The sequence below is a fragment of the Lynx canadensis genome, chromosome B4 (assembly GCF_007474595.2).
Source record: "Lynx canadensis isolate LIC74 chromosome B4, mLynCan4.pri.v2, whole genome shotgun sequence".
NCBI classification, from domain to species: Eukaryota; Metazoa; Chordata; class Mammalia; order Carnivora; family Felidae; genus Lynx; species Lynx canadensis.
Window position 1 is genome coordinate 1,007,657 of NC_044309.1, and position 14,565 is coordinate 1,022,221.

The following is a 14,565-nucleotide window of genomic DNA, read 5'->3' on the forward strand; positions in this document are numbered from 1 at the left end:
GGTAATGGCCAGAGTTGGGGTGAGGAGGCAGGGGAGAGGCATGCTCAATGGAGGTTTGCACGCAGGGCAGGAGAGCTAGCAGGGCAGGCAGTGAGCTCGTCTGACAACTTGAGAAATGTGCCACTGTCCACACGTGGCCACTTTGGGGAACCTCTTAGCCACAGAGGGAAGCGAGGTTCAGACGGTGCCTTGTGAGGGCAGCGGGAGATGCCCGCCCTGCACATCTGTGTGCCCTTCCCCGGCCCTTCTCTCTGTCCCATGTGCACAGCACCTGGCACACCTGGCCGGTGGCAGTAAGGCCCCAGACCCGCGGGGCCCAGCAGGCTGTGAGCCCACTGATGTTGGGCGCAGGGGAGGACGTATTTGTGTGGGGCTCACTTTTCTGAAGTACTGTTTGGTTTACTCAGCTTCGATAGATGGACAGGATAACCTGTACTTGTAAGTGTTGCCTGAACCTTCACAGCTTTTCACCGTAAAATGAAAGGAGGGGGTGTTTTTAACCAGCATCTTAATTGTGTGCATTTAGCCTGCTGTCAGCAGCATCGTGCAGTCTCAGAAGCAGCTCTCGATCATTGAGTTACAGAAGTCTGATGACGCTTGGCCAGAACCTAGCAGAAAGCATCTTATACCTGATGTGCACTGTGGGTAATTGTGCCCTGATTTCTGTCCTCAGCTTCTGGAGATCAGACCGCCCACATTTGGAGATACGCCGTCCAGCTGCCAACGCCCCAGCCTGTTGCTGACACCACTGTAAGCAGCACCTTTACTTACCATGAAAGCGCCACTTGGGGTATGTTGTAGGGTTCTGGACACTTGCAGAGTTTAGGACAAATTTATATGGTCTCTTAAAAAAAATTTTTTTTTTAAATGTTTATTTATTTTTGATAGAGGGAGAGTGCGAGGTGGGAGGGAGTGCGAGAGAGAGGGAGACACAGAATCTGAAGCAGGCTCCAGGCTCCGAGCTGTCGGCACAGAGCCTGATGTGGGGCTGGAACCCATAAACTGCGAAATCGTGACCTGAGCTGAAGTTAGATGCTCAACCGACGGAGCTACCCAGGCGCCCCCAAATTTATATGGTCTTACAGACTGGATGTTTGTGACCCCCCTTTAGAGTTTGAAGCCCTAACTGCCCCCCAGTGTGGCTGTGTTTGGAAGTGAGGTACTGACGCTGGGGTCCTGTTGGCATAGCATTAGTGTCCTTCCTCAGACACCAGGGAGCTTGCATGTGTTTCCCTTCCCTGCTGTACCTGGGAGCTGCCATGTGAGGATGTAATGACAAGCTGGGAAGGCTTGCACCAGAAACCGAATAGGCCGCACCTTGATCCTGGCTGCCCGGTCTTGGTGTTTTGTTCTGGAAGCCTGAACAGAGGACAGTGTTGAAAGTGAAGGTCCTTGTTTATATATGTGTGCATGTATGTTCTCGCCCCCCTTTCCACAGCTAGTAAACGTTGGCCGTTAATATTTAAAAACTATACAATTAGGTCACGTTTCTTAACGTTTTATATGTTTTAGACCACGAGTCTGTCTTTCACGTAAGGTGAACTGGGGGCGCCTTGGTGGCTCAGTCGGTTGAGTGTCAGGGTCTCGGTTTCGGCTCAGGTCATGATCTCACAGGTGGTAAATTGAAGCCCCACGTCAGGCTCTGTGCTGGCAGTGCGGAGCCTGCTTGGGAGTCTCTCTCTTCCCCTCCCTCTCTGCCCCTCCCCTGCTCTGTCTCTCTCTCTCTCAAAACTAAATGAATTAAATAAACAAACGTAAGGTAAACTGTGTAAGTCAGTGTGTGTGACATCATCTTCAAGGAGGTAAAGGTAGGTGGTTGACAGTGGGTTGCATATTGAGAAGAAGGATGGGTGGATTTAGACCATAAAGCCTTCAGTTAGCTTTTTTCCGCTCGGATGTAGTTGTTCCCTTCAGCCCAGCACCGTTTCTGGTCACACAGAGGCCTCGGGTAGCCTTCTCCTTGCTTCCGTCGCAGGAGAGCCGAGGGGTCACTCAGCCTGGCCCTGTGCTCTCACGTGGGCGGACACGGCGCCGGGCAGCGCGGAGCTGGGGATGCACTGTGGCCGGAGTCGTCAGGAGGACGGCACTCACCCTCTGGCCGTGCTGTTTCCGCCTTGGAGTGTTGTGTTACTTGTTTCTTTCTTTGAAATGTTGTAAACATTGTTCTCTTTGGAGATGGGTTAAGTAATTACAGTGATGAGTAGGAATTGTCTTCAGTGAGGAGATCTAAACAGTTCGTTTTTATTTTTATTTTTTATTTATTTTTTGAATGATTATTTTTATTTTTTAATGTTAAATGTATTGTCAAATTGGTTTCCATACAACACTCAGTGCTCATCCCAACAGGTGTCCTCATCAGTGCCCATCACCCACTTTCCCCTCTCTCTCACCCCCCATCAACCCTCAGTTTATTCTCAGATGTTTTTGAGAGTCTCTTATGGTTTGCCTCCTTCCCTCTCTGTAACTTTTTTCCCCCTCCCCCTCCCCCATGGTCTTCTATTAAGTTTCTCAGGATCCACGTAAGAGTGAAAACATATGGTATCTGTCTTTCTCTGTATGACTTATTTCACTTAGCATAACGCTCTCCAGTTCCATCCACGTTGCTACAGATGGCCAGATTTCATTCTTTCTCATTGCCAAGTAGTATTCCATTGTATATATAAACCACATCTTCTTTATCCATTCATCAGTTGATGGACATTTAGGCTCTTTCCATAATTTGGCTATTGTTGAAAGTGCTGCTGTAAACATTGGGGTGCAAGTGCCCCTGTGCATCAGCACTCCTGTATCCCTTGGGTAAATTCCTAGCACATTTTTATATCTATCTATCTATCTATCTATCTATCTATCTATTTATTATTTAAAACAGTTGACAATTTTATTTTCACATCTCACAATACAAATGAAAATTGCTTTTTTTTTTTTTTTTTTTTGTCCCGCTACTCCCTTGGAAAAACTATTCTCTGTTTGATAGGAAGGGGGAGCAAGTCTTCCTTGTCATGCTGTTAGAAAACACCCAGAGTCACAGCACCATGATCTCCTGGTGAAGTAGAACAAGTAATATAAAATGGATATAAGGAGGTTTCTGTCTCTCCTTACCTGTCTGGTCAGGTCATTCCTGGCCAAGTGGGCACCATCGTGGGACGGGCGGGGGAGGTCTCATCATTGGGGGCCCCAGGCGTCATTGGCATGTAGCCTCCCATAGGCGGCCTCATTCCAGGAGAGGGTCCCACTGGCATCATCCCAGGAGGAGGAGGGCCCCCCATATGGGGTGCTGGCGTCATACCAGGGCAAAGAGGACCCGGGAGACGAGGGGGAGGTGGGATCATTGCTCCTGCAGACGGAGGACAGAGAGTGGAGCGGGAGGAACCTTTCCTCGCAGAAGTGCAGCAGTTGCTCTGTCCATCAGGCTCTGGGCTCGCTCTCGCATCCATTTCTGATAGTGGATCTTTCACATTCTCTTTGTGTTTCCTACTACTGCAGTGTGTCTTTCTCGCAGACGGAGAGTCATGGGTGAGGTATGTGTCGCAGGAGTCACAATAAAACTTAGGCATGTTGCTCTGCAGACCATTGGCCACTCTGTCGTACGTTTTTATTTTTAATTAGAATTTTTGTTTTAAATTTTAGAGTGTGCGAGTGCAAGCAGGGTAGGGGCAGAGAGAGGGAGAGAAATCTCAGGCAGGCTGCACGCTCAGTGAGGAACTCGACGTGGGGCTCAATTCCACAACCCTGGGATCACGACCTGAGCTGACATCAGTTAGGCGTTTAACCACCTGAGCCACCCAGGTGCCCCCTGAACAGTTCATTTTTAATGGAGTGTTTTGTCTTTTATTTTAACGTGTTTTTTTCCCTCGTGGAATAACCAGACTGTTACTGAACGTGGCCATTGGCTCAAGAAATAGCGCTGACAGATGATGAGGCAGAGGGGCCAGGGAGAGGGTTCAGCAAATGTGTTAACATTGTATGGATTTGTTTTCAAAGGAAATAAGAAAAATTCTAGTTTTGGCAGAGGGAAAAAATCACATATAGTACTTACATTATAAAAACGTAATATATTATTTACGACGTTAAATTGACCCTGTTTTCTTCTTTGTGATTTTGCTTGTGTTGGGTGCAGGGACTGTCTGTGGTTGATAGTTGCCACCTCAGGCTTTTGGGGTGACTTGGGGCAGCCCGTGTCAGTCAGTGACGGAGCCTCGGAGCGTCCCGCGCGGCCTGCCCTGGAGATGGCACTTGTCATAAGCTCTCGCCGCCTGGGCTTGCCTCGGGTTGACGTAGCGGCTCGCCTGCATTTTAGAAGAAACTCTAGTCTGTTAAGATCCTTGTTCATTTTTGGGGCGCCCGGGTGGCTCAGTCAGTTGAGCGTCCGACTTGGGCTCAGGTTATGATCTTGCGGTTTGTGAGTACAAGCCCCGCATTGGGCTCTGTGCTGACAGCTCGGAGCGTGGAGCCTGCTTCGGATTCTGTGTCTCCCTTTCCGTCTGCACCTCCCCCTTTTATGTTCTGTCTCTCTGTCTCTCTAAAATAATTAAAACATTAAAAAAAAAAAAGATGGTGGGGCGCTTGTGTGGCTCAGTCGGTTGAGCGTCCGACTTCGGCTCAGGTCATGATCTTGTGGTTTGTGAGTACGAGCCCCGCGTTGGGCTCTGTGCTGACAGCTCAGAGCCTGGAGCCTGCTTCGGATTCTGTGTCTTCCCCTTTCTCTGTGACTCCCCTGCTCACGCTTTGTCTCTGTCTCTCAGTAATAAACATTTAAAAAAAAAAATAAAAAAAAGATCTTGTTCGTTTTCACCAGTACAGCTTTTTAAAATTTAGCTTGGACCAGAGAGTTTTAGTTGGCATCTACCAAGAAATATTTGATAAAGAAGTGTTTGGGTGGTGAGTGGAGACACTTTCAGATGGCCTGTCAAGTCACTGTGGGACCCCAGCTGTGTGATGTCGAGCAACTGCTTTAATTCACTGGGTGGCTTCACTTTCCCTGTTGAAACAGGAAGATCGAATCAGATTACCCACGTGGCTTCCAGGGAGCCTTCCTTCACGAGAACCGTGATTTAGTGGCTCCTTGGTCCTGTGGCTGCTCGTGTTCGGGAGATCCACTTAGCATTAAGTCAACAATGTTGGACATTCTCCTCCGCTGTTGCTGGCGGTCAGAATGGTTCAACTGAAATGGATTATCCCCAAGATGTGGGCAAAAAGCACACAGACCATTCTCACTCTCCTTCCCCTGCTCTTCACGTCAAGTGTTAAAAGAGCTTATAGGGGTGCCTGGGTGGTCAGTCGATTGAGTGTCCGACTTCGGCTCAGGTGATGATCTCACGGTCCGTGAGTTCGAGCCCCGCGTCGGGCTCTGTGCTGACAGTTCAGAGCCTGGAACCTGCTTTAGATTCTGTGTCTCCTTCTCTCTCTGCCCTTCCCCCGCTCATGCTCTGTCTCTCTCTGTCAGAAATAAAAGTAAACACGAAAAAAAGTTTAAAAACTTATAATTATTCGTGAATGTGACTTACTATCTTTGCATTTTAAAATACTTTCAATTCTTGTCTAGTTTGGACAAATGATTTCTGTGAAGGTTCCTATTGACCTTTCCATCGTGCGTCCTGAGAGCTAGAGCTCTCTGAAATGGGGGTCCCCTGGACCCGCTCTGAGGAAATCCCTGCATTCACGCTTACTTGTCACTTTTTCCTTCACAGTTCTCAGGGAAAAGCACAGCAGGTGCACCAGTTCTGTGTGCCAGCAGTGAGCAAAACTCTCAGGAATTTTGGGATTATCTTTGACGCGTCTCTTCTTCCTCACCTGTTTTCCATCTTCCATTTCCATCTGTCTGTGACATCTCACTGCTTCTGGTTCTTCTGTAATTCTGAATGCACTTCTCTGTCCTGTCTCCCCGTCTACCCTTTATGTAACACTTACCCAGAGATCTCTGCTGAGCCGTGGCTGCACCCGGCACCCCTCTTCTGTGCCTGCCTGAGGCACCGTGCAGGCCGGCCCTGCCCATCAGGGCCAGAGAGGGCCCGGGGGCTCCTCACGAGTGGCTGTGGGAGCTGAGGAACCTCGTGGCCAAGGGGCCATTGTTGGCTGGGGGAGAGCCCCGAATCACAGCATCCCCATGCGGCATCTCCAGGGACCACATTGCTCTTCCTGTTGGGGTGCGGTTACCGGTCAGGGTCCTTTCTCCTGGAGCAGGTTACGCTCCTAGGCTCCGTCCTCATGCTGTTAGCCCACAGGGGCCGTCACCTCTAGTCCCTGCCGAGGCTCCCCGTTCCGGCCTGGCCACTCATGTTGTATCCTCTCTGCACGCACGAGGTCAGGAGTGGTCTTTCTGGACTTGTACTTGCCACCTTGCCAAGCCCTTTGCCAGTCCCTGGTGCCAGCCCAGACCGGACGCATTCGGTGTACCTCCCTCCCTGCCGGCCTGCTTGGCCCTCTTCCTGGGTGTTCTCCCCTCATCCCTCTTATGCTCTCCACCCTGCAGACCTCCCTGACTTTGCTTCATAGTCTTTAGTGTGCTTTGAGATCGGTAACTCTGCATAACGTGTGTTTAACTTTCCTGCTGGATGGAGAGTCCCTGTGCTTCCTGCATTTGACCTGGGAGTGCCCTGAGCGTGCACTCCTGGCATGCTGCCTCCGGTGGCCGCTGCCCCCCTCCGTGACTTTCCACTGTCCTTACCCCCTCGGGTTTCCTACACAGACCTCAGACCCTCAGGCCGTCCGCACCCTCCTCTGCTTCTCTGTGTATTCCTCCTGCTGTGGGGCCTTGCTCATTGGCATCCCTTCCATGCGGCCCGGCTCCCGGCTGTCAGTCCTTGGGCAGCTCCGTATGGAATGTGATCTGTGTCTCTCCCGCCTCCTCTGAATCCACCTTTCCCACCTCCACGCCCGTGACTTTGCTGTTTGTGTAGCTTCTTGGGGCTTTGGCACCTGCTCTTCGGTTGGGAATGCTGTTCCCCTAAGTGTTTGTGCCTGGATCCCTTGTTTTCTTCATGCTCCAACTCAAATGTCACTTTAGCAGAGGGTCTTTCCCTGATAATTCCATATAAAATGGCCCTCGCGACTGCCCATCCCTCCATCTGCTCCGTTTCTTAGTGCTTATTACTGCCTGAATCTGTGTGTGTGTGATACATCCTTACGCTTTGTGCATGTGCCTGTGACCTGTATCCCTACACTGTGTGTACGTGTGACCCATATCTCTATACTGTGTACGTGTGACATGTATCCTTACACCGTGTGTATGTGTGACCTATATCTCTATACTGTGTGTACGTGTGACACATATCTCTACACTGTGTATGTGTGATCTATATTTCTGTACCATGTGCGTGTACATGTGACACATTTCCCTGTACTATCTGTGACATTACCACTCTAGCATGTGTGTTTACATGGCACGTATTTCCATACTAGCGTGTGTATACGTATGCCATACATTGCCATACGAGTATGGATGTGTGCGTATGTGTGTGCATGCGCGCATACATATGCCCCTGTGTGTGGTCTGTCTTCCTCGCTAACATGTAAACTCCATGAAATGAGGACGTTTCCAGTCTCTGTGGCTCTAGTTCCATTGTTCCGCATGTCCATGTGAGACAGAGGTCATCTTTCTCTGCTGTGGGACTGGCGTGTGGTCTGGTGGTGTGTAAGCACCTGATATTTGTTGAATGAAAGATCGATATGTTTTCTTAAAGAGCTGAAGCCTTTTGTGTTTTCATTTTAGTTTTTGACAAAAGACCTTACAGGAAAATAAAATGAACTCATATCTGTTTCTATAGCAATCGAATTCTAAGTAGCCTTCTGAGAATTGAAATGTTTCTTTTTTTATTGTGATAAATTACTGACTTTCAAATGTATTTTATATTTTAGTACATTGCTCCTAATATGTGGTAAAAATTTAAAATAAAATCATTTTAGTTGCCATTTTATTGCTGACTGGAAATGGACTGTAGCTTATTGATGTCATAGTGGCCTTAATTTTGTTCTCTTCTTATACGTGGTCGTGGGTTTTAACCAAGTAGATAATCATGAAGTTGATAAGTCCAGATAAGTCAAGCTCCAGATACTTGCCAGATACCGTGCTGTTTTTGGTCATAACGATGATTAAGTCCTAGAAAGACAAATGACAACAGTCTGATTGTGTAGCTGTGTCAGAAAAGACTCAAGATTCCCAGGGAATTTCTTCTCTGCTCTCACCATCAGCAGCAGATATGTGGCGAAGATGAAGTGGAGTGCTCCGATAAAGACGAGCCTGATGTTGACGCGGATGTGTCCAGTGACTGTCCTACCATCCGGGTGCCGCTGACATCTCTTAAGAGCCACCAGGGAGTGGTCATAGCCGCTGACTGGCTGGTTGGGGGGAAGCAGGCAGTGACGGCCTCCTGGGACAGAACGGCGAATCTGTTTGACGTGGAGACAGCGGAACTCGTTCACTCTCTGACAGGTACTTCAAGTGTTTGTGATTTCCAGTTGGCGTGCTTTTGATTTATGTGCATGTGTTTATATCTTACCTTGCAAATTACTTCTTGTCCAGGATTATTTTTAGTTCTTGTGGTACCCAGATTGTGATTTTTCAGGGACCCTTTCTAAATTACAGAACTGTTTGTTAGCTAAGCCTATTTTATCTTTAAGGGATTTAACTGTAGCATGTAATACCTAGATATTTGAAAAATGGTTGTTCTGTCAGCTTCCTATTGCTTTGTAGCAAATTTCCAGAAACTTAGTGTCTTAAAATAACATGGATTTATAAGCTCATGGTTTCCCTGGGTCTGGAGTTCTGGGCACATGCTCGCTGGTCCTGTGCTCAGGGTCTTATGGGTGAAACGAAGGTGTGGTCTGAGGCTGTGATCTCATCTGAGGGTTAGGTTCTGTCCTCTTACTTACCGCTGGTGGAAGGATTCGTTTTGTTGTGGCATATGGCTGAGGTCCCCATATGACTGAGGTCCTTGTTTTCTGGAGACCTGTCAGCTGGGGACCCACCACTCTCAGCATCCAGAGTGTGCCCTCGTATCCCTCGTGGCCCCTTCGGAGATGTTTCCCCACACAGCTGTTTGCTGTGTTTTCCGCTTCCAGGAGAACATCTCTTTTCAAGGGCCTGCCTGATTAGGGCACGCCCACCTAGGACAGAGTTTCTCTTGATTAACTTGAAGGCACTGATTTGGAGGTCTTAGTTACATCTGCAAAATCTGTTTTACCTTTTAATGTACCGAGCTTACCAGAGTGATATCTCGTCGCATTTACAGGTTCTGCCCCAACTCAAGGGAAGGTATCCTCCAGGGTGTGTATGCCAGGGAAGGGGGTCACCGGGACATCTTAGAGTTATGCCCACTACAGACGTTTTTGCAAATTTGTCAGTAAGTGAATTTCCTCATTGAGTGTTAAAGGTTATGTTTTACTAAGGGTTCCACATATTCTAGTATTAGAAGTTACTCTGGAATTAAAGATTAAGAATTAGTTTGTTCACATATTTTTAGCCTATTAAAGAGATTTGCCAGACCTTCTGACCGTCAGCATCAGGAGGTGGGTCACGCTCGCACTCGTTTTGCCGATCCCTCTAAATGTGTGGATGAAAGGACTCCAGTTCCCGAGGGAAAACCAGTTCCACTGTGACCCCACACGCTAGCTTTAAGTGACTTCTTATCTTTCCCTACTTGCATTCCCTTGTACAGTGACCATGAGCGGTAGAGACCATAAAGAGGTTTTGATTCTTGTGTTCTTAAGAAAGCATCGCTGTAACTGTGCCTACAGGTGGATGATCTTGCATTTTTGTCATCTTTGGTTGTAGGGCATGACCAGGAGCTAACGCACTGTTGCACACACCCCACCCAGCGGCTTGTGGTGACCTCCTCCCGGGACACGACTTTCCGTCTTTGGGATTTCAGGGACCCTTCCATCCACTCCGTGAATGTCTTCCAGGGCCATACGGAGTGAGTCACAGTCATTTAGAGATCTCTCTTTAACTGTTGGTGAAAAAGTTTTGCAGGTGGATATTAAAACTTAATTTGTATCTTCATTTCCAGTATTAACTTCCAACTCCACGTCTTCCAAACTGGCTGCTCTTTCCCTAAACGTTTAGCTCCATTTGGGTATTTGTAAGACTTTAAAAGATTCAGTCACTGAAGTTCTCACAGGGAATTGGATGGTGGTAGGATGGGGCAGTGGGGAAGTCAGGAAACACTAGAGTTGGTGGCCCGCACAGCCTCTGCTGAGCGCCTGGCCAGAGCTGGGGAGGACACACCCCCACACCCCCCCCACCCCTCCCCCTCCCCCTGCCTGGCCATCTGTTGGGCAGCTCAGGCATAGCTGTGTCTTAACAGAACTCTTACTTCTTTTTTTTTTTTAAATTTTTTGTTTTAACGTTTATTTATTTTTGAGACAGAGACAGAACATGAACGGGGGGAGGGTCAGAAAGAGAGAGGGAGACACAGAATCTGAAACAGGCTCCAGGCTCTGAGCTGTCAGCACAGAGCCCGACACGGGCTTGAACTCACGAACCGCAAGATCATGACCTGAGCCGAAGTCGGACGCTTAACCGACTGAGCCACCAGGCGCCCCCAGAACTCTTACTTCTTTCCAAAAACTTTTCTCCAGTCAGACCGTTCCCGATAAATCACATGACCATCTTTCCAGAGAAGAGACATCCCCGCTCCCCTGCCGTGCCCCATCCCCTCCGTGAGCAGGATGCCCTTCCTGTCACACCTCCTGACTGTATCCTGTCACCTGCTCCCCATGCCAACGCTGCCCCTGCACGTGCCTCTCTGGACCGGACCGTCTCTGTGTCTGTCTCTCTGGCAGTGTGTGTCCTGAGCTTCTGCGTGTCCAGAAAGGTCCTGTGTGCTCACTAAACACTTGTTAATGAACGCATGCTTGCTCATTTGGTTGCTTGAAAATAACGGATTTTCTTCATTCCTGCTTTGGACGCACTCCCTAAACAAGCCCGTTTTATGTGTCTAACGTCAGATACGAAATTAGAGATTCAGTGTTGAGAATTCGTGCCGTGTTCACACGGAAACCGGACAGACAGAGGTCTTCAAGAAGCTTGGGGCCAGAAGGGAGGTGGTGTGCTCTGGGACAGCGGTGCGAGCATGGCCTGTGTGTGCTAGGTCCCCCCTCCCGTGTGTCCTGAGAGACTGTGACAGACTTGCTGCTGGCAGCTGGAGGGGCCGCGGCACCGGGACCGAAGGTCTCCGTTCGCAGCGGCTTATCTGGCGGCGTTGGTGCCTGCGTGCAGGGCACCTCTCGCCGCGTCCCTGCTTTCACAGGTCTCGGTCCCGTCCGGGGGACGGCTTCCGGTCAGGCCAGCCTGGACCATGCAGGGGGGCGGCTGTCCTCCGTCTGCTCTGAGGGCGGGCTCGCTCCTGGCCCCAAGGACAGGGGAGCCGTGTGCAGTAATGGGGGCTTAGGGCGAGCCGGGGCCCCGTGCGCACAGCCCTGCCCAGAGCCTGCTCGTCTCTTCTCCCGGGTGCTTTATGTTGAGGAGGCTCAGGCGCAGGTGAATTTGGAGGGAATCGTGTGGCGGCACCCCACGTACTCTGCTCCTGGCCTCGCCGGTGGTGTTGTTTTCACCACATCGGTCGTGTTTTTGTGTGCCTACGCGGACGTCTGCAGCGTCTGGACACACAGCGCCCATGAGTGCTGTCTGCCGGGGCCCTGTGCCAGGAGCCGCCCTTGGCCTGCCGCTTCTCCCCTGCACTCCGAGCGTGTCTTTGGAGAGTTGTTGGGCGTTCCCCGGAGAGGGTGGAAACAGAGTTCTGGGATGGCATCTGATACCCGGCCCACGTTCAGCTCTATCCCTGTTGTCGCTAAAATGTCTCTGATACATTGTTTTAGAATTCAGTCAGGCTTCATTCATTACCTGCACTCATTTTGTTCTGTGGTCCTTTAATCTAGGTTAGTCTTCTGACCATTTGTTGTTACTGTTTTTATTTTAAGTTTATGTATTTAGAGAGAGGGAGAGGGCGAGGGCGAGGGCAAGAGTGGGGTTGGTGCAGAGAGGTAGACTCCTAGGCCGGCTTCGCGCTGTCAGCACAGAGCCTGACTCGGGGCTCGAGCCCACGATCCTGGGATCCTGAGCCAAAGTCGAGAGTTAGATGCTCAAACAACTGAGCCCCCCAGGCGCCCCTGCTGTTATTTTTATGGCGTGGATTGTTTTTGTGAAGAATCTAAGCCATTCTCTGCTAGAATGTCCCACACTCTGCTTTTCTCCTGGTTGCCTTTTTGCCAGAAGTCTTCACAGCCACCATTGTGTGCTTTGTGTCCCCAGCAGAGCGTCCTGCTATCGGGGATGCGGGCCTGGAGCGCGGGGGCGTCTCCAGGTGTCCCTACCGCAAGATGTGTTTTCCACGTTGAAATGTGTGAAGTGGCGGGGAGACGTGAGCAGTCTTCTTCCCTGGTGACCTTTCATCCACTGGGTCTGACGTCCTCAGTGATCCTCTCCTGGGTCTCTTATCACCTCGAGTGTGTAGAAGTGGTGACCTTGCTGATTTTGGCCTTCTTTCCACACTCATCAGTTGGCGCTTTGTTCGTTAGTGTAGTTGAGGCTGCTGTAGGCTCAAGGATTATTACACTTTGACGGTTGTAGGTCTTTGTTTTGTAATTATTGTTGTTTCAGTTGTTCCAGACTCGGGCTGCTGGGGCTTCTTAGACGTGCCCCTTCTGTCCTGAGTACTCATGACATCTGGCGCAGGAGTCTGTCCCGGACTCGCTGCACTTTCCCCATCCCACACTGGATGAGTGGCATCTGGTCCGAGCCTTGGGGGCTGGGCTGAGAAGGGCAGTGTGAACTTTATGTGAACAGCCCTCTGTGGCACCGATGGGAGCCTCCCTCCTGTGACACGAGAGGCCTTGCACGCTGGGCACAGCACACATGCGGTCCTTACAGGGGGTCCGGAGCCCTCCTCCAGATGTGTGGAGGCCAACCAAGGCACAGGGAGCTTGGTGGGGGGGGGTTCTTGTGGGGCCCGACTCTAAGTGTGATTCCAGAGTCATTTTTCTGGGTGTTATTTAAAGTATCTTTGGTCACATTCTGTTTTCAATTGCTTTTTTTGATTGTCTGAAAGATTTTATTTTTATTTTCTGCAAAAAGAGCCAAGAATTTATTTGCGTTATTGGGTGTTGTTGGAAGTGTGTGTTTAGCGTTAAGACTATTTTTTTTATTTTTATTTTTTTTTAACGTTTTTTATTTATTTTTGAGACAGGGAGAGACAGAGCATGAACGGGGGAGGGGCAGAGAGAGAGGGAGACACAGAATCGGAAACAGGCTCCAGGCTCCGAGCCATCAGCCCAGAGCTCGACGTGGGGCTCGAACCCATGGACCGCGAGATCGTGACCTGAGCTGAAGTCGGACGCTTAACCGACTGAGCCACACCGGTGCCCCACGTTAAGGCTTTTTGAATAGCAGGTCTGTCTTGTCTGCCAACCTCTGACTGTGCAGCGTAGGAAATGCTGGGGTCATGGTTCACGTGTCTCTATGATTTGGGGTGTATTTTTGTACCTGGTGGATGTGTGAAATAACGGTCGTTTCTGGAGAGATACACTGTGAGGAACACGATTGGTTACGAAGGGGTTCTTACTGTTTCTTTTATAAGGTTTTTTTTTAATGTTTATTTTTGAGATAGACACAGACTGCGAGTGGGAGAGGGGCAGAGAGAGAGGGAGACACGGAATCCGAAGCAGGCTCCAGGCTCTGTGCTGTCAGCCCAGAGCCCCATGCAGGGCTTGAACCACAAACTGTGAGATCATGGCCTGAGCCGAAGTTGGATGCTTAACCGATTGAGCCACCCGGGTGCCCCTTTTATTCCCCTACATGTTGGCTTTCTTTCTTTTCTTTTTTTAATGTTTTTGTTTATGTTTGAGAGAGAGACAGAGCGCGAGTGGGGGAGGGACAGAGAGAGAGGGAGACACGGAATCCGAAGCAGGCTCCAGGCTCCGAGCGGTCAGCACAGAGCCCGACGCGGGGCTCGAACCCGCGAACCGCGAGATCCTGACCTGAGCCGGAGTCGGACGCCCAACCGACTGAGCCACCCAGGCGCCCCAGGGATTCTTATTTCTAGCGTGGACCTGTGACAAGGTGTCTTTGGTTTGTTTTTCTCACGGGATCAGTAGTGGCGCAGAGCAGGCATGGCGCCGTGTCTGTCCCTGAGGCCTCTTGCATCTGGATGCCCCGAGACAGAAGTCGATGCTTTCATTTTCTGTATGTAGTGAGGACACATGGACTTGTGAGTGAAAATGGAATAAGTGGACAAGCACCACCTTTAGACCATGTGCGTTTTCTCTTAACCAAGTTAGGATGAACTAGCATGTTTGCTGATGTGCAAGGTACGAAAATAAGACCGTTCTCCCTTTGGCACTGATTTCCAGTGGTGTCAGAGAAGGGCACGTTTTCCTTTTCAGAGGCCTTGGGGCACTGGCATGGGCTGGTCGGGGGCTTGTGCGCCGTGCCCGCGGGCCGAGGCCCTCCTCTGCTCCTTCGGCCATGCCGTGGCCGGCGGCCGCAGGTGGGAGCCTCTGTTCCCGCAGGACGGAGAGGCCGCCGCCTGGGGAGAGCCCGCACGGCGTGGCCAGCAGGTGGGGCGCCCTTGC

General features: G+C 50.2%; 1 protein-coding gene and 1 pseudogene across 3 annotated transcripts in view; one reads left to right on the plus strand and one right to left on the minus strand.

Moving 5' to 3' along the window:
- Positions 1-14,565, plus strand: part of WDR37 (WD repeat domain 37) — a 54,882-nt gene that overhangs the window by 30,467 nt on the left and 9,850 nt on the right. For 2 of the 3 annotated variants that reach the window (XM_030321030.1, XM_030321029.1), the window contains exons 9-11: positions 674-750; positions 8,188-8,428; positions 9,770-9,911. In XM_030321030.1, coding sequence (XP_030176890.1) covers positions 674-750; positions 8,188-8,428; positions 9,770-9,911 — 460 coding nt within the window. The remainder of the gene's footprint in view (positions 1-673; positions 751-8,187; positions 8,429-9,769; positions 9,912-14,565) is intronic. The other variant, XM_030321031.1, reaches the window with a different exon arrangement.
- LOC115517925 lies at positions 3,096-3,554 on the minus strand (annotated as a pseudogene).